This window comes from Aptenodytes patagonicus, chromosome 1 (assembly GCF_965638725.1).
Source record: "Aptenodytes patagonicus chromosome 1, bAptPat1.pri.cur, whole genome shotgun sequence".
Lineage (NCBI taxonomy): Eukaryota > Metazoa > Chordata > Aves > Sphenisciformes > Spheniscidae > Aptenodytes > Aptenodytes patagonicus.
Genome location: NC_134949.1, coordinates 111,024,523 through 111,043,659, shown reverse-complemented (window position 1 = coordinate 111,043,659; position 19,137 = coordinate 111,024,523). Strand labels below are relative to the sequence as shown.

Genomic DNA, 19,137 nt, shown 5'->3' with positions numbered 1-19,137 from the left:
TCATCTGGCATTAACACGTGGTTTGACACACACTATATTTATACTAGTTAATTAAGTGCGCCCAAACTGGGTCCCTAAAACTGCCTACTGAAAATGATCCCTGCTCTGCATTAACTGTTGATTGACCTCTGGAAGCTCTTTCGAATGGAGTTAGTTGTCCTGGGGCAAAACTTTTGCTACATTTCAACAATCTGACAGTTTGACAATAAATTTCCAGAGCATACAAGTTTTCTTCAGCTTTTCTTGTTCTTTTATTTATATATAAAAATATAATATATGATGTATGTAATTTATATTATATATGAATATAATACATAATATGAAAACACAAATATATTTTATAATATATAAAAATATATAAATATAATATATTCCTATATAATAAATATTTAAATAGGTATCTATATACAATAATATCTGAATCTACTTTAAAATAAGTATAATATATAACTACATAATTATAATACATACAATTCACATATTATATAATATGTACCTATGTAGCCATAGATGACAGAAGAATAACAAACCCTAAATACTATTATTTAGTGTTAGATTTTAAGTATTTAGCAAAATAAAGGAATTTAACTCAGCATATCATAACTGTTGAACAACCCAAATGACTTTTCCAGTTTGGCGAATAGTGTACTTTTAATAGAACTGGTAAGAAATAATTACCACTAACACACCTGAAGTGACATTTTATACTTACTTTGCATAGTCAAAGAGCCTGCTGTCCCAGAGCTGATGAGTTCCTTTAGGACCGGAATGGAAGAAACAAGAATCTGTACCATCAAATTTGTTGAGACCATCTTCAGAGTTTTTTGACGCATGGCTGTGCACAACATCCAGCAGAACAGTGATGCCCATTGAGTGAGCAACGTCAATCATTTCTTTCAGGTCATCTGGAGTTCCATAACGGCTATCAGCATGAAAATGCAATGTGTTACGAGTAATACAATACGACCTTAAGCTGACAATACTGAACATTACTTATAAAAACTACATCGAAGTCAGAAGTTCTTCATCACCCAGTTTCCAGTTGTATACAGGTTATTTTTTCAGCCTCTTAAGTAGTAGCTATTGATTACAAACTGACAATTAAAACAACTTTTTCATTATAAAAACTGCATGCATGCAATGTTTTGCAAAAATAGTTTCAAAGTTTTATTCTTCCCTTTTAATCTGTTAATACATCAAATTCAGTATAAAAGATAACTGATACAACTTAAAGCTTCTATTTAATATTGAACACTTCCTTACTTTGTAAGAGACAAGAATATATTTATATTACCGGAATAAAGTAATCCATGATGACTACAAAAGTAAATGTACATTCATGAAAGTCCCCAAAATACACCATCTGCCGCTGTCCTGCTTAATTATTTGTTTTAGGTACTACACTATTTTCCAACTTGTTTTTAAATAAAGATTTTTGTCACCTGTGTCCTACACACCTTTCTTTAAACTAATTAAGCCAAGTTAAAACTTCCTGTCTACCTAAATTTAGCCTGGCTGTCACTTGAGCTTCACCAAGATGGGGGGGGGGGGGGGGGGATCACAACATTCAGGTTTATCATAATTTTCTTAACAATTACTTGAATACATCTTCCATCTATTTTTACCCTAGGCCTCAAATCTAAGTACAGTCTGTTACAAGTGTGGGAAAAAGTTCCCACAGAACACACAGAGCCATGATTTTAATCAAGTTTATTATGGACAAGTAGTGTACAGTTCTGTTTATCACAGAAGAATGACTTAGACATTGTGTTTGTTACTGCCAAGAATTCCACAACACAAACCCCAAGCATAAAGACTGCTGAAGCTGCATTACCTGGAATATGCTATGACAGCTGAGGTTACTTATAACCTTTTTGTTTGCATCCTATATGAAGTGTTTCACAGAACAGCTGATCACTATGCCAAATTGATTTCAGATTTAAGAGGAAGCTAGAGCAAATACCTAAGCCATTACTTTCTCTTTCCTTTAAACACTTACTTACAAACACACACAGGCATACTGATTTCAATGGATGAGGAGTAAGGTAAAAGAACAGAGAAGATGCTGAAGTACTTAAACCTACCTTGATGCTGCGAAGAAGCTTGTGACCTGATAACCAAAACTGGCATAGTATGCATGTTCCATAATAGCCATCAGCTGGACACAGTTATATCCTATAAAAATAGAAGAAATAAAACAAACAAACCCCTGCCTCAAGGATAGTTAAAAGAGGATTCAACACCTGTAACATTCATTCCAGTCTTCTCTCATTTTAGCTGCTTTTAACTCTAATGATTAACAACAAGAGATTCAGTCTCTTTCAAGAAGTAATTCTACCTAATAGTTTATACTTACATGATCTTCCATTAAAAATGGAATGGTCAACTTGTCAAGCGATCTACATAACTAGGATTAGTTATTTCCAAACTCAGATTTGGAAAGCAGTAAGTGATATGCAAATATAATCTTAATTTAACTTCAGAATATTAACTATGCCAATCTGCATGTCCTGAACTTCCGCTTCACTTTTGACACTTGCAGTCAGGGTGTGCGGGGGTAGTCGCTGGCTACACGTACTATACCTTATGCCCTATGGAATCTTTGTTTTACCACTTCAAAAACACTTTTTTTCCAACTTTAATGATTACATTTCCCCCTCTGCAAGAGTCTTTCAAAAAAGAGAAAAAACACAGAAGTAATGTGTTTTTGTCCTGAGTTTACCAAAGAACCGAGGCAGTACAGGAGGGTCAGAGACACGCTGTCTCGTGTATCACCTAAGATGGTTCAGTGCGCTATTAAGGGAGGGAAATCTAAAGGGAAAACAACATACTAATGGTGAAGCCACAGTACTTGCCACACATCTTATCTAAAGCTATCTTCAATATCAGTGAGTAAGTGCCCCAGATAGCTAGCAAGTGAGGACTATCAGCAAAAGGCAACCTTCAGGTTTAATCTACAGTCTGTTGAGACTCCCACCACCACCACTTCTCTTTATTAACTTAACCAAAAATCTTCACTTCATTCTTTAGTTTAGACAAGATACTGGTTTTTTTTATTTTTGTGTTTTTGTTTTTAAATTTCACAGCTATAAAAGAGTTATTATTAGAAGATAGTTGGCACGAGCTCAGCAATTTGTCAGATTCATTGCTGTTATATAATTCAGGCTCATTGCACTTATTCTTATTTACAGCATTTTTATAAATAAACAGCAACACAGCATCAAATTAATCTCATTTTATTTGCTTGCTACTTATTTTGCTATTTGTCACGCACGTATTTCTACAAACTATTAATATCTTAGCATTCTTAAATACTGATGTCTTTAAGCTTGTCTAACAAGTAAAACATCCCAAAACTGAATCTAATAGCCCTTAAAAATACATTTAAAAAAACCTTAATTCCCACAGTGTTTACGTAATGTAAATAAGAACAAACATTATCTACCATTTCTGTATACCCTACCTAAATTTGATATTGCTTTTATTTTGTGGTGTATCAGCCTTTTCACAACATTTCTCCTCCCCAAAGAAAAATCTGTAGGTAAAGCAGAAAGCCTTCATAATTCTGTTAAACATATTAGCCTCCTGGAACAACTGAAATTCTTTGGCAGTAAGGAAAAAGTCACAGATACATAATGTGGAATCCAAATTTACTCTTTGTTGAGGGCCTCCAGATGTGCAAAGTCCCTCACCTGCAAGCTCAACCTTATTGAAAGGCAAAAGCCACACTCTGTGAAACACTGACTCAACAAGTGAACCTACAAAAAAACCCATATGGCTTCTTCAGGCACTCTGATAAATAAAAGAAAAAAATTAAAAAAAATAAAAATCAAACAACACGTAAGCACAGCCACCATCCACAGAGGTCTCAGCCATGGATGTCACAATTATTTTATAGTTGACTGTAACAAACCATATTTCATCACAGGGCAGTAAAAGCCAGCAAGTTCTTATATTGTTCATTATAGAAACAGTGCAAAGATACCACAGGAAAAAATAATAATCAAATAGAAAATGAGGTGAACAGTTTTGCTATGCTTCCTGAGATAATCATGCCAGCCGTTTTGTACATCCCCTCCAATATACTACAAGTTCTTTTCTAAAAGAGGATTTCTCACATTTAAAGTTTCCATGTTCTGACACTTCATAGCAACTGTTCAGGGATAGAAAATTTAGCACGCTTATTCTGGCAAACAGAAAGGACAATCCTTTCTACCCACATATTTCTTTGTCCTTCCTTAGGATCAAGATTTACATTAGTAGAACCAATTAAGAACACAGTATTTTCTGAAGACTCTCTCACAAAAATGGGTCCTTTTTCAAGTTGAAAGCAAACCATGCCAAAAGCGAACTGCCCTGCAATATTTATCTGGGCTTTTGCAATCACATTTTACTTAAAAATCTGTGGAATGGATTTTGATTCACATATCCTATCTCAGTCTTTGTTTCTTCTCCATAGATTTCACTTGTTTATCATTTTTGCTGCCTTAAGAGTCTATTTTTATAGTACATGTAACCTGAAAACACAAAAAACCTATAGACACTTGATAATTATCTTTTCTAATAAGAGCACAGGCACATAAAAATTTTATCTCCGCAAGTATCTGTTATTACTTACCAAGATCCTTTATTCTAGGTAGTACATTGTAAGTGAAGTTTTTATAAGAAGCTACTTTCCCTTCTGGGGAAGCAATCCCCACATGAGATTCATAGATTCTTAGGCTTTTTAATCTCTTGGGGGAAGGATGCTTATGCTATAAGGAAAAAAACAGTCGTCGTTAGGATGCAGCAGCTTGGAAGTGTTGCCACACTCACATAATTTGCACAAGATGAAAAACAATTTAGTTTGTTTTGTTTTTCCTCTAAAAGCACAAACATTTCAGAGGTAATTAAGCATTCTAAACTGTTAAAGCAAATGCCTATTTCAAATTAACATTCTTCATGAACAAGAAACTGGACATCCATGATCCAATGCTTTTCTTATACCCGTTTTAAATTACACTGAAGTGTACAAACGTATAGCAGCCATTGTACTATAAAGTTCTTCTGAACTACTATGAAGCTTCTTTGAAAATAAAAGACTACAACAGAAAAATAGGGTTTTATTTTTTAAGCATACCTGCTTTTTGCAGGTATTTGAAGTTGCTCTGCCTTCCCCAAACTAAAATTTATAAATATTTTAGTCCTAAAGAACACAGTTCCACAGCACAGAATCATCTGTATTCCAGTTACTCAGGATTTAAAAAAAAAATCGCAAGTTTGTAGGTGAGTACACGGTATTTCTAGATGGGTGAAAATATTTAATGAATACAGAGGCAATTGAAGTTCATCACAAAACCTCCTCCTTACACTTGAAGAAGAGCATACACTTGATCAGGATTTTACTTTTTAAAATAAAAGTCTTGTCTGAAGAAAGTTATGAAAACTACTGCTTAAAGCCTATTTTTCCCCCCAAAGTCTTTTCTTTTCCTCCCTCTCCCAATTAAAAAAAAGTTACAAGACTTTATATTCTATTTGTTAGTTTAACTGAAATTTTGAAAAGTTAGAAGAAAACCAGTAAACACACACATGTACGTGAACAGTGAAGAGAAATTAGAGGGACAAATGTGAAGAACAAGAAGTTCTGGTTGAGGTTTATTCCCTGTATTTTACTTCCACTGAGCACCTCTCCTATTCATAAAAGGATTCAATTTTTTTTTTCTGACTTAACTCAGTAAGGCCTTGCCTGCACCCTAAATGTCCTTGCCTCCTTTTCACTCTAGGTCATACAGATCACTACATTTCCAATTACTTCCCTTTTCCTCTTCTTATAGAGAATCTAGGTGTCACACAGCATCATAGATACAGGGTAGGTCACTAAATTCATATGAACTATGCACCTAAGTAAGAAAGTTATTGTAAATTATGTAAATTTTTATTTTTTTTTAAAAAGAATTTCTACGTGAGTTACCCTTTCTCTGTCAAGGAGATGCTTCATAATTTGAGGTGGGTGCTAAAATTTAACTCAAAACAGAGTTGCAACACCTCTAATACAGAATACTGCATATCTTTTTTTAGTGAAAACACCAAGAAGTGTAATAATATTAGACAACATCACTCAGACAGTCTGAAGCTTCTGAATGTTCTCCTAGGATATTTTTCATATATCATGTAAAGAGTTCCCCCACCTTATAGCAGTGCATGAGAAATAAGAGGGCTTTAAAATCAATAAATGGATTTTCCTGATACGAAGAAACTAGGATTTGACCAGAGCGTGAGCACCTTACTTTTGAAAGCTTTTTCTGACTTCATACAGCATTGGCTTATTATTGGAGTACTGAACTTTGCATTTGCAGCTAAGTAATTCTTAAATCTAATTCAGGTAATTCCCTGCTCTCCTCTGTACCAGGAAGGGCCGCCTAGTCCTGGAATAGTTATCAAACTTGACTAGCATGTGGGAAGCCAAGGTTATAATACCACTTTAATGGGTAACTATTTTTTATATATTCTATAGGAGACTGAAAAAGTAGCTCAAAAACATCCAAAGTCACTTCTTTCTGTCAAAGCCATGAATAAAAACTTCTCAGGTAGCTACTAACTAGTTCGCTACCCTCTTTGTGGAACAACTTTTTTTTTTCTTCCAAGTAGGGGTACAAAGATGACATGATATACGGTTTTATACACCTTTTGTAAATAATGTTTAAGCCTTACTATATATGACTGTGGTGGATTCCAGTGTACCCAATCATAATTCACTTTGCCTTCATCACGGACTACATATCTTGCCCAAGGTGAAATACGATAGAGGAGTTCGCCATTTTGAGCACGAATCACCACCTATAAAATAACCACAACATACGCATGCAGTCACATATAATTCATATAACACCTCCTACGTAAACCATAGTGGAGAATGAAATAGTACGCTACACAGAAATTTAATTTAAAGAACACACAAATATACAATGCAAGTCAAGACAAGGAAGAATGACCCTGTTCACAGAGATGATTTGCAAAGGGATAGCAAACCAGGCACATCAGACACAGGAGTGATGTTCATGAGCAGGAGCTGAAAGGTGAGGATATATATGTAAGCTTCATACAAGTAATGGGAGAAAGAGCCTTCCCAAATGGACTACCGTTAGGTTCCCTAGTTTCCCGTCATTGCTATTTCCCTGACACATTCTTATAAATTTAACTAGCCATGCGGTATAATGCCATCAAAATGAGAACTGTGATTTGCTTACTTTGCAAACAATCTAGTAAGCCAATTTTAGTATCTTAATTCCCTCTTCTTTTCTATGCTCTGTGAGTCCTGACCGATATCATATAGACCAGAACCACAGATCAACACAAGCAGCACAGGACAGCTTTCAGGTCAAGAAGAGGGAAAAGAGTTAAATTGAAATTGCTGGGTTTCTTCTGCTGCCTTTCAGTTTCTCTGGATGCCTTCATCATTCTAATGATAAAGTATTATCATCTGTTTTACTTTCCGTATTTGGTTTCCTCTGTTCCATAACAAGAGATTAAGAAGGACCACTCTTTTCAATTCCTTCAAAAAGCTCATAAAACTTCACTTCACCAGAAAGAGTGACCAAACACAACAAACCTAGGAGCTCTTTTGGAGTATTATAATTTTACACATCAAAAGCAAAACTGAAATGGTTACTAGGATAATGTTGTACTGGGACCTTGCAGATGACACTGTATTTGAGGAGTTGGTGATCTTCAACAGGCCAGCTCTGCTCTATTGAGTAATTAATGTAATCTGTAACTTATAAAATACCCTTGGGAAAGGATATGAGAATCAAGGGGTGCAAGGTAGTGTTGCTGACTGGGAGAGTGTTGCACATTTAGGAGCTAGGGACAACAGGTCCATGCTGTGCTGTACATGTCCCTTGGCTGCAGGACCACCCCAGCCATCTCAGCATAACGGAGGGGCCTGCAGGCAGCTCCCCCTTGGTACTGGCAACTACACCACCTGCATGGCCTTGCCTTTGTCTAAAAGTGCAGCAAGAACATCTTATAAGACCATGCCTTAGGAGCAGAGTTGTCCTTCTTGTAAGGAAATTATATGCTAGTTTGAATGACCAGAAGGGAGATCCAAGGACAGGATCTGCTCCACGCAGCATGCCATGGGAAAATCTACCAGGGCACTGCCTAATGCCACACTAATGAAGGGTGCCCAGCATTTGAAGCTGGCTTGCTCATTATCAGTATTCCTCTTATTCTAATTAAAGCAGTTATCCTATGAAGCCAATTGTTGTCAAGCCTTTCTTCTTGCAATGCAGAAAGAACACTACTCCATCTACCTCACCTCACCCCACCCACCCCCTGCCTCAGTGAAGAAGGAACAGCACCACTCAAGTTTTGCTTGGTATTTTGGCTGCAAAATACATTTTCAGAAATGTACGAAGTGAAGTCCTGAAATTCTTCAGTCTGCTTTTTTTGTTTGGTTGTTTCTTTGGAGGGCTTTTTTTTTTTTTGGTAAGGAAAGCTATGAACATCATAAGAAGCCTCAAATGAAAAGGGGGATCGAGCTTTTTCCCCTCTCCTTTCTTTTTTTATTAAAAAAGTGACTTTTCTTTGCTCTGAATTCCTAACAAGTACTGTGGAAGACGACAATTATCAAAGAATTGCCTTTTCACCTGTGGCAACTGTCTTTCATTATTTTGATAGATTATCTGTATCCTTAACCCAACCACAGGAGAAAAAGATGAAAATACATATACACAATAGGTTAATGGAAGTTGGTAAAGCAAGGAAGTATGATTGCTGTGTCTCTCAATGTATATTATCGTAATTCTGACAACTCGGAACAGGTTTTGTAAGGAGTAATTGAGACTAACCACCTAATCGAAAAAGCTGAGAAAGTTACTGAAAACACTGTACAGTTGCATGGAAAGTTTCTTCTGTCAACTGTGCTACCAAAGCTGGCCAAAAGGGTATTTCTGCAAATTATATCAACACTATGAAGATCCTCCTCACTGACAGCATTGACAATTTGCAAGTTACTCTTAAAATAACAAAAATTATCTCCTCTTTCTGATATCATACTTCTGATGATGCTATTGCTTGTTTTATTAATTTGTCCCAATTTACCCATCACAGAAATAAGATAATTACTGCATATAATAACCATACCTATCTACTCATGTTAGCATTCCTTTTTCTCTAGTATTCTAGTGTAATTTATACTATGCAGGCTTATGAGGGGTGGGCACATTTTATTTTAAGATGTCATGGTTCAAACTCAGCCGGCAACTGAACACCACACAGCTGCTCGCTCGCTCCCCCCACCCCGGTGGGATGGGGGAGAGAATCAGAAGAGTAAAAGTGAGAAAACTCGTGGGTTGAGATAAAAACAGTCTAATAATTGAAATAAAATACTACTACTAATATACAAAGCAAGTGATGCACAATGCAACTGCTCACCACTCGCCGACCGATGCCCAGCCAAGTCCCCGAGCAGCGGCCCCCCCGGCCAGCTTTCCCCAGTTTGTGTACTGAGCATGACGTCACATGGTATGGAATATTCCTGTGGCCAGTTGGGGTCAGCTGTCCTGGCTGTGCCCCCTCTCAGCTTCTTGTGCACCTCCAGCCTTCTCAGTCGGTAGAGCATGGGAAGCTGAAAAGTCCTTGACTAGTGTAAGCACTGCTTAGCAACAACTAAAACTTCGGTGTGTTACCAACATTGTTCTCACCCTAAATCCAAAACACAGCACTGTACCAGCTACTAGGAAGGAAATTAACTCTATCCCTGCCGAAACCAGGACAAAGAAATATGAGGGAATTAGTCTAAATTCAGAACATTACTTAGTTAGATGTAGTACTGGTTTAATCCAAAAAGATGATAGTGGAGGGGAAAAAAGAAAGTTTATTTATTATGAAATACTAAAGCCAGTCATCCATACTCTTTAATTTAATCCATCAAGCAATGAAAAACACTTAAGAAAAACAGAGATTACGAACATTTAAATGAGCAACCAGTTATTTCACTTTAAAACCCACACTTCTACAGTTGCGCTGCATGTGTTAATTAACCATATCTCTGCATCCTGTCCTTCTGAAATCATGTAAGAACTTTTGTTGTTCCGTAGTCATTCAGCTCAAATTGACCATATTTTCCCTCATTTCCGAGGCATCAGTGCACTTGATTTACCAGTTTTTCAGAAGTCATTTTGTTTAAGTACGAGTTTTGCTTTTATTCAAAGCATCTATCAGGTCAAGTTTATTGGTTAGACTTTTCAGGAACTGAGAGACTTTCATAGGAACTTATACAAGTTCCTACCAAATTTCACAGCCAGAATTCTAATAGCTACAAATAAAACTTCCAAGAAGCAGAGGCATACATGTATTCGTCACATATTATAACAATATAGAACCATAAACAGGCGGTGCTAGTCTACCACTTTCTGCAAGGGTTGGGTTTACACACTTAACAGTCTTAGAGTCTGCTCTATTTTAAAAGGTTCACAATCTAAATTTCTGGTTTTCATTTTAGAACTTAATTTTCAGTTTTATTATGCAAAGATGTAAGAAACCTCCCATGTTCTAAAGAAAAGGATACATTTATCCAACAATAGAAGTCATACAATTTAACCATGCAAATGTTAGAAAAATCTCTACAAAAGTGGGGGGAGCACTTATTTTAAACAAGCATTCAGAAAATTTATTTGTTGCCCTCTTCACAGTGTAGGTTGTCTTAAGGAATATTTTCCAAATATATCCAGCCATGGCTGTATCTGGTTGAACCTCACCATAACAGTAGAAACCTCAGTTTTGCTCATGTGTTGCTGTCATTTTTGAACATCATGAGCTGTGCACAGAGAAAGCATAGTGAAGAGAAACATAGCTAACCCAGAAAAGGAAAATTTACGACACTAAAGCTGGTAAAGTTGAATCCTGTTCTCTGATTTACAAAAGCTTAATCAACATAGTTTCCTTAGACCTCTATCAAGCGATCCCTAACAATTTCAATTCTCGTCTCCTATGCTTGCTTAACCCTTTTCTTAGTTTTACGTGAATCCAATTTACTGAATCTTTCCTTAATTACCAAGCTCTATACTCAACTTCTTATTCCTCTCTCCTGATATTGTAGAAAGTTGATTAGTAAGTTACAAGTAGAAAGACTTCAGATAATATTGAGACAGAACTCCCACACCATCATGCTTAGCTGAGGCATGAGCAAAAGAAACTCCAAAAAGTTGAATGGCACCCCAAAACAAATAGCAATTCAGCCCAAGACTGACAAAAATAACTCTAATGGAAACAGTCCAACAGCTTTCATTCCCATATTTGCTTTGGCATTTCTTGAAACAATTAATTACAAATAATTAAGAAGTTGTAATAAAAGGAGTAATAATATAAAAGCACACATGTAAAACTGAAAGACAGATAAACAACTCTTGCTCCACTCACCCCAAACTATTACTTGTGGTCCATTCTCTGCAGTGTTCAGATATAAAAAGTAGCTGCCATGTATACTCTGCACCTGCTGCTACAGGTTATATAAAGAATACTGAATATAGTCATTACACAGCCCTTTTGACAAAGTACCTACGAGTTTATTTAGCAGATACTGTACTTTTGCTCCAAATTTGGGGTTTTTTACTCATTTCAAACTAATTCTTAAAAGTTATGATGCATAACTTAAGCTAGCTACCACTTAGTTCATCAGCATTTTATAGCTGAGCTTACATTTTCTAATTAACTCAACAATCTTCTCTAAAGAACATATATAAAACCATGATGTACATTAAATAGGCTTCTTCAAACTGGCCTTAGAATTTATCTGCTTTAAGAGGTATGTTTCTGTTCTTTCCTTAAGGTATATGAGGAGGCACATCATACCATTTGATATAAACACTACAGCCCCCATTAAATAAAGCTTTAAAAATGCATGCTACTATAGCGTGAAATGCATTTGTCAAGTGGACCAAGCAAACTGGCAAAAGTTTAGCCTCTGATCACAGCTAACCTGTTTGTTTTACACTTATTTAAGCTTTAGCTAAGGAAAATCCCTAGATTAAAATAGTCGCTGTATTTCTGATTCTATTATCAGTTTTCTTCACTTTTGCTGGTTTCTAAGAACATATAACAGAGCATACATCTTGCTGGCTTTTAAGAACATAATAGAGAATACAGATAAGGTTACGAGAAAAATCAGTTAAACTTAGTTGTCACATGTAATAAACGATCAGGAATGGTATGCAGTTGTTCTGCAGTAGGCATTTAATATGCATAATATGTACCAAACAGCCCTTTGTCATTAATATGTTTTCATATTACAATTATGTACCCGCCTTGTGGCTTACCCTTGGCTTTTTTCAGCTTTGTGATTTAAGTCACCCTTTTAAACACTTATCAGTATGAGCTACGTAAAATTGTCAGGGAGGAGAAGCAATGCTGGTCACTACAGAGGACCAACAAGAGGACAAGTGCAGGGGGAAAAAGGAAATCCAAGTTTCCTAGGCAAAATAACACATCCTCCTCAGTTTGTGTGTCTATACTCTTAAGAAATAGCCAAAACTAAGTTAAGAAGCAAGAAATCTACATATCAGAAGAGTTACATTTACACTGCCCAAATTTAGAAGGACAGAAAAGCAAACAAAGACAGATGAAGAGGACTTGCCACCATCTACATTAAACATCTTTGTCTGAAACATAAGATAAAGTAGTATTTTACTATCAAACTGCGTAATACATGGGCAACATGACGATTTTCTTTTGTGGAGAGGAGGAAGTCTCTTACAACAGCTAACCTGTTTAGAACTCTGTATTAAAAAGTCTTTTTTTCCCCCTACTTCCCCATAGTTTCCAAGTTGACTTACCCATTGGAAATTTCTAACACAAGATTCTGGAAAATTCAAAGTTAGTCATGCAGAATTTGCCTACATTAACACTAGATATAGCTCACCTGAATAGTTCTGGGGTTTTTTTCCTCCTCTAGTGGTAAATACATTTGCACAATAACATGTAAAAACTCAAAATCCTTGATGACCTTTGAATGTTGCATGATTCTGTCTCCCAAGTGAAACAGCAGTATAAATACATGTAAATAAATGCTCTTACACAAATAAGCAAATGTCAGAAAGACAGAATGAAAACATCCTTCAAAATTTGTCATTAAAAAGTCAACGTACTCTAAAAATGGACATGGCACAGATATACAATTTATATAAGCACAATTGTAAAACAACAAAAAGTGAAGAGCTTAATCTAAGCTGCTCATTTTTTGTATGTAAAGTTTAAAAATGCATGTTTTGTTTGTATTTTCCATTATAGGAATGTTGGGTGTATTTTCAACATTTCTGTCCGAAACGTTCAGCACACTTGAAGTTTAGCATCCAAACCCGCTGTAATTAGTGCAGTGGGTTAAATAGATGAGTACACCCAAGGTAGTGAAAAGATGTCCTGGTAACCCAAGGTTTAAGGCATCAATGCTACTGAAGTGATTAATTTTGAAGTAAGAACTTTGAGATCTGAATAAAAATCACTAGCAAAACTGAAATGTATGGCTGTAATAAGAGCAAACATATAGCCAACAATGGCTGCCTTTGAAGGTATGTAAAAACTGGTGTGCAAAGGTGCATTCCAATTTTCAAAATGCTGGACTGCTGGAAGACAAAGCAGGACCTAAATCTCACAAGAACAGTAGTATCAAAGTGACAATGTGTTCCATGTCTGTCCCACTAAAGTATAGGGAATTTATGAAATGGGGAGTAAGCTGTAGGATAAAACTAAGTACAGTGTTTACGGGTCTGTTTTGATGATGTTTAAAACTCTCAAGAGCAGTTTATTACAGTTAAGGAGAAACCATCACTCTGAGGGCAGTCTAGTGTCATTCAGAAAAGGTAACGACACACTGAAGCAATTCAGAAGCTGAAATAGGTTTCATTTAATTTAATGGTGCTTCCAATGCAGGACAAAGTAAGATACAGGGGCCTTGATTTTCAGAGACATTGAAAAATTTTTGAGACTCTTGGGTATTCCACTATTCTTCCTTTCCAAAATAGCATGGGTCTTCCATGTCACCTACAGCACATCTGCCAATCCCTTCTGGATGTCTCAGGGCATTTAAAGGAAAACTCGGCACTTATGTTCAGGCAACTTCCAACCTACTGTGACTCAGTGAAATTTGTTGGCTTTTTATGAACAGAAGCCACACGTCTTTTTATTAAATTATCTGTAGCAACAAAAAGTCAGAAAGTTTTGCAAGTCTAACAACTTTAAAAGTTTAGTCATAAATACAAATTTAGATAAAATGTAAACCCATGTGTAAAATGGAGGTTAATGTGGTTGTGCTATTGTTATGACAGACGAAACTGTGCAGTAACAGGCCACAAAACACCATGTTTAAAATTAATGTGTTTATGAATATCCCTTTTCTTTTTGTGTTTGCCTACCTTCATCCTCTCTTCACATCAGCTTCATCTGGCTATCTCATCTTCCAGTGTACACATATACAGATCTTCAGAACAGTGTGGGAGAATAATTCAAATGACAGTTACATACAAGATCACACAATTCCTCTGCCCAGCATCCACTCCTTTAGCTTTCAGTTCCTACGTCTAAAGCAGACTAATTCCATGCATGAGCATTTTATTCAATTATGGTGTGTTCCCGTAAGTCATCTGCCTCTGTTTCCACTGATGATGATACAGGGTCAAACATTAGAAATAAAAATAAGCCATGCTGTCTTGATAATTCCTTATTTTTCAGATATTTATTTTTGTTTAAAACTAGCATCTGCTGGACTTTTTTTTTTAAAGAATAAGAATTAAGACTGATATTTTTGCAGTTCAGGAAATTTGTTATATAGTGATTTGTCATTTATACTCGAGTTGGGGAGAAGAAAATGAGGAGGCGATAACTAGATAACTGATGAATATATGCAAGCCAATAAACTGCTCTGAAACACTGTATTATTATTACATTACTTTAATAGCTTGAAAGCACTTGGAATGATTGTTGGTATATGTGGCTTTTAATACAACGATGAAATTAAATTGGCCAAACCAACAATAGCTAACATGAGAGAGTGGACTAGCTTTAATACAAACATGGAAGTGTCAGTGACTTGTTATTTATATAAGGGGCAATAAGCTATTATTTCAATATTTTACAATTTATAGTATTTCATTAGCTTCATATTTATTCATTTCTGAGACAAGATTATCCAAGTGTAAAAGCCACAAGAACACAGGTGGAAACACCACCTCATCTCAATAACATGCACCCGATTTGAAAGTAAGTTCAACCCAAAACCTAAAAGCATGACAGGATTAGGTCTTAAAGACTCTCTAGGAAGTCTGTTAGATGCTGCAACAGCATAACCACGTTTTTCCACTACATTAAATTTATTAAAAATTAAACGTCAAGGTATTTCCCTCCCTTAGTTGTTCTAAGAGTGCATGGGGAAGGAAAACAAGTGCTTGTACACCAAGATTTTTGTCTACAGTGTATATTATACTAAAAAAGAAAAGTTTACATTTTTACTTTTGCAAAAATAGGGTAACAGAGAGAAAGCACTACAAGTTTACAAGAATACAAAAGAATCTGAACCAAATAAAGTAGTATTTCCAAAACTTTATACTTAGGACATATTGCTGCTGAAAGAAAACCTGGTCTTAGATTTTATTTCATAAATGCAGTTCTGTTTCAAAAGACAGTTCCTGCAGTCAAGTCACTGATACGATCCTGCTATAAGATCATATTTCATTTTTCTTAATTGGTTCATCCTTTCTCAACCCCCTCAAGTTGCTACAGAAATAGATAAGTGAAGTTTTACTATCACCTGAAAATACCTTTCCCTGTACACCTTAGCTGTGTACTTTTGTTCCACAAAGCATAACCAATCCCAAGTTCAGCACCCAGATGCAATACACAGTTCTGATGATCTTTTGCCAGTGGATGATGTAAATTGAGCCCATTTACAAAAGTAAATAAAGTCACATCACCACCTCTGCCTTCCCCACGCACATGGGAAACCACAGGGTAACTATTACCATTCTCTTTCTACAGGTCATACTGGTTTGTGAGAGAAGCACTAGAGACTAGAGGCAACGTTTTTGTATGTTTGTATTTTAATACATGGGACCACAGCAGAACACTTTCTGGTAAGGTAATGCAACCTGCTGCAGAACGCAGGACCAGAATTCAGAGTTCCTTGCCTGACACAGTTCGCTTTAAAGAAGATTTAGATAAAAATACAAAAGCTTGACAAAAATTTGGGCTAGAACAACACTGTTAAGAGCTTTATTCTTGAATTGTCTCATTCAACCTGACAGATCTGAGAGACCAGAAAAGACGTTTCCCTCTTTAATAGCCTCATAAATAGAAGGCAAGGAATGAAGAAGCAAACACAGCTTCTTCACTAGTGCCTTACTCTTCTTGATACCGCACAGCCCTGCCTGACAAAGCTCAGGAGAGGCAGCAAGGAGGAAAAGGGATCAGAAGTTGTTTAACACTTCAGCTTCCCCTAGCCAGGAGTACCTTCCCAAATGGACCCTCCACCCAAATCAGTGAAGGAGGAGGCATGGAAAACAGGAGATCTTTTCAGAACTCACCTTCCACTGAAAAAAAAAAAAAAAAAAACACCAAACTTTACCATACTCTATTCCTATCACTCCAAATAACCAAGAAAACAAGTGTATCTGTCAAGGTGTTTGCAGTCACTGAAGTTATTTCTTAACAAGCAAATTGAGTATAAACTTTGAAAAGAAGTTTCAGAAAGAATGGACAGTGTGTTGCCTCCGCCAGGCTGTTCTCCTTCCTAAATTGCAAATCGGTTATGCTGGAAAGAAAAAGTAATAGAACACTAATCACATTACTCCAAGTCTCCCTTTTTCCAACTTTTTTTCCCCTCATCAATTTAAGATTACTGTCAAAATTAAGTCAGTCGAGACAAAGCTGTCTGCTTTGTTTGTTTTTTCTTCCAAGCAATTTTCTGGCAAAGAAATCTGCTAAAGGGACAAGCTTTTAAATCAAATATTAAAAAAATAATCCTTAGCTATTGGACACATAGTAATACTTCTCAGGTGGTTTATACATTTAAGAAAGTTCTGCAGAGGAATCTGTGCAGTTCAGAAGCCATTGGGAGAGGGGTCTGTTTGCTGTGCAGATTATTTTGCTGTAAATATATCATCACATCAGCTATTAGACTCTAAACTTATTAGGGATATTAAATATTAGTTCACAATTCCCCCTTCTTTTCCCTTCCCTTCTCCCCCGGCGGAAAAAAAAAAACTATCAAGATATGACAGAAGCAAAAGCCTATCTTCAAAGCCAAGTCATGAAGTCATGCCTTGATTTTCCAAAAGAGGGAGATACAGCTCCATTTGTGAATTACGCATTTCAATTGCGGTGAAGAACCAAAGAACTTGTTTAGCTAGTTTACTAGATCAGATTAAAAAGGAAAGCTTTTGCTCTTTTTTCCATTCCCATGCTTCTCTTAGAAAACTAAGAGAAGTCAGTAAATACTGAAATACACAGAAAATGCTATATTATTTATTTGAATATAAAAAAATTCAAAAGATTGAGACAGTAGCCTAGTATTATAAAAATACCTATGCAGATAGAGATAAAAATACCACAGGAAAATCAAACTGTTAAAATCCAGGAAACCATAGGAGAGTTGTTAAAAATGAAAGCAATATCACATGGAAACATTCCCAATAGATTTCAACAGGCACAAGTGTAGAGACAATATTTCACTTAGTCATCATGAACTAGCCTAAAAGTACATGGATTTCTACAGGAACAAACAATAGGCTTTATAACTGTTAGCTACACAAAGGTGGCATTATTAGATATTGAGGGACAACCAGTTTATTTTTGAAAAAGGAAAACACCACATGTATCTATGCTGCAGGACAGTATTCAAGCAAACTCTTCTTTCAGTCTAGAATCCAGATTTTGAAAACCTTTTTTCAAAATCAAATTAATAAGTCAAAGGAAAACTGAAATCTCTAAAATACACAGCTCAAGAAATACTTTTTTCCCCATTGTGACTTAACCAGAATCAAGTTACTATAACAACTGTGATGTAGCTCAAAGACTATAAAAATTTGTATGCATAATACAAAAGCATTTATATATGTATTATGTAACTGAGAGGCTTGGGGTAGGAGACCATGGTTTGAAAAGCAACCATAATAAAGCACATTACACACAATAAGTGTAACTTATTAGAGTTGTTTCAAGCCATGTCAAGTAGAAAAGAAGCTGCTGAAGTATGTAATAGGGGCACCCAAGCATTAAGTATTACTTATCCTCAACTATAAAGCGTTTGTATAAAGGACAACTGCTGCATAATGCACCTTGCGGTTGGGGGGTTGTGGAATAGCACACTTACTTTTTGATGCTCCCATTCACAGCTGCTTCAAACTGACAGCAAAATGTCTTTTGGGGATGTGGCAGGTCATGCTCAACACCTCTGCTTCCTGTCACATACTGTTATGGTGTCTTGTAACAGGGGTAGCCTACAGCCCCAAATGGTCCTTCCACTGTCCTCTCCCTCCTCTTGCTGTTGTCTCCCTGCCCAACAACTCAAGAGTCCCTAACATCTTAGGTCACACTCTCTTTGGCGGATAAAACAGTGCAGAGAATCATGATGCGTTCCCTCTGTTCTGTGGTCATCTGTCATGGATGAGCTCACCTGACCCTCTCCACACATTGTTAGGTGCATTAACTTTACTGCTTTCTGATATTCTAAAGTAGCATACCTTGAATACTTTATCATAATGCCTCAGAGAAGTCCTCCTCAAATAGTTCCGGTATTGGCTGTGTTGCCAGTACAGATTCCATCTGACAAGACTTGGGCATCCAAGGTGTGGAATAAGTCCATTAGAATACCAAAGTTTATCTTCCACTTTCTCCTTGACCTATAATCTTCTCTTAACTTTATAGACAAATACAGCTGAAAATTAGGAAGTACGTACCAGTAAGCCGTGCTGAAGAGTGTCAGAAGCTTTACCTAATTAGTGGCCCTATCTTCAAAACAAAAACAAATCCCCTAAAAAACACAGCCATGTTTATATATACTTAATATGGACTCTCAGACCTTTAATTCCATTTCAAGACCCCCTTCTTTAAAATCTCTCTCCCTTTTCCTCCAAAAAAACCCACATTTTGCTTTAACACACACCTAATATA

General features: G+C 36.2%; 1 protein-coding gene across 2 annotated transcripts in view; it reads right to left on the bottom strand.

The window, feature by feature from the left end:
• Positions 1 to 19,137, bottom strand: part of GBE1 (1,4-alpha-glucan branching enzyme 1) — a 177,102-nt gene that overhangs the window by 100,750 nt on the left and 57,215 nt on the right. For both annotated transcript variants that reach the window (XM_076351805.1, XM_076351814.1), the window contains exons 4-7: positions 6,691 to 6,816; positions 4,619 to 4,754; positions 2,085 to 2,175; positions 713 to 922 (exon numbers count right to left, since the gene is read on the bottom strand). In XM_076351805.1, the coding sequence (XP_076207920.1) occupies positions 713 to 922; positions 2,085 to 2,175; positions 4,619 to 4,754; positions 6,691 to 6,816 (563 nt within the window). The remainder of the gene's footprint in view (positions 1 to 712; positions 923 to 2,084; positions 2,176 to 4,618; positions 4,755 to 6,690; positions 6,817 to 19,137) is intronic.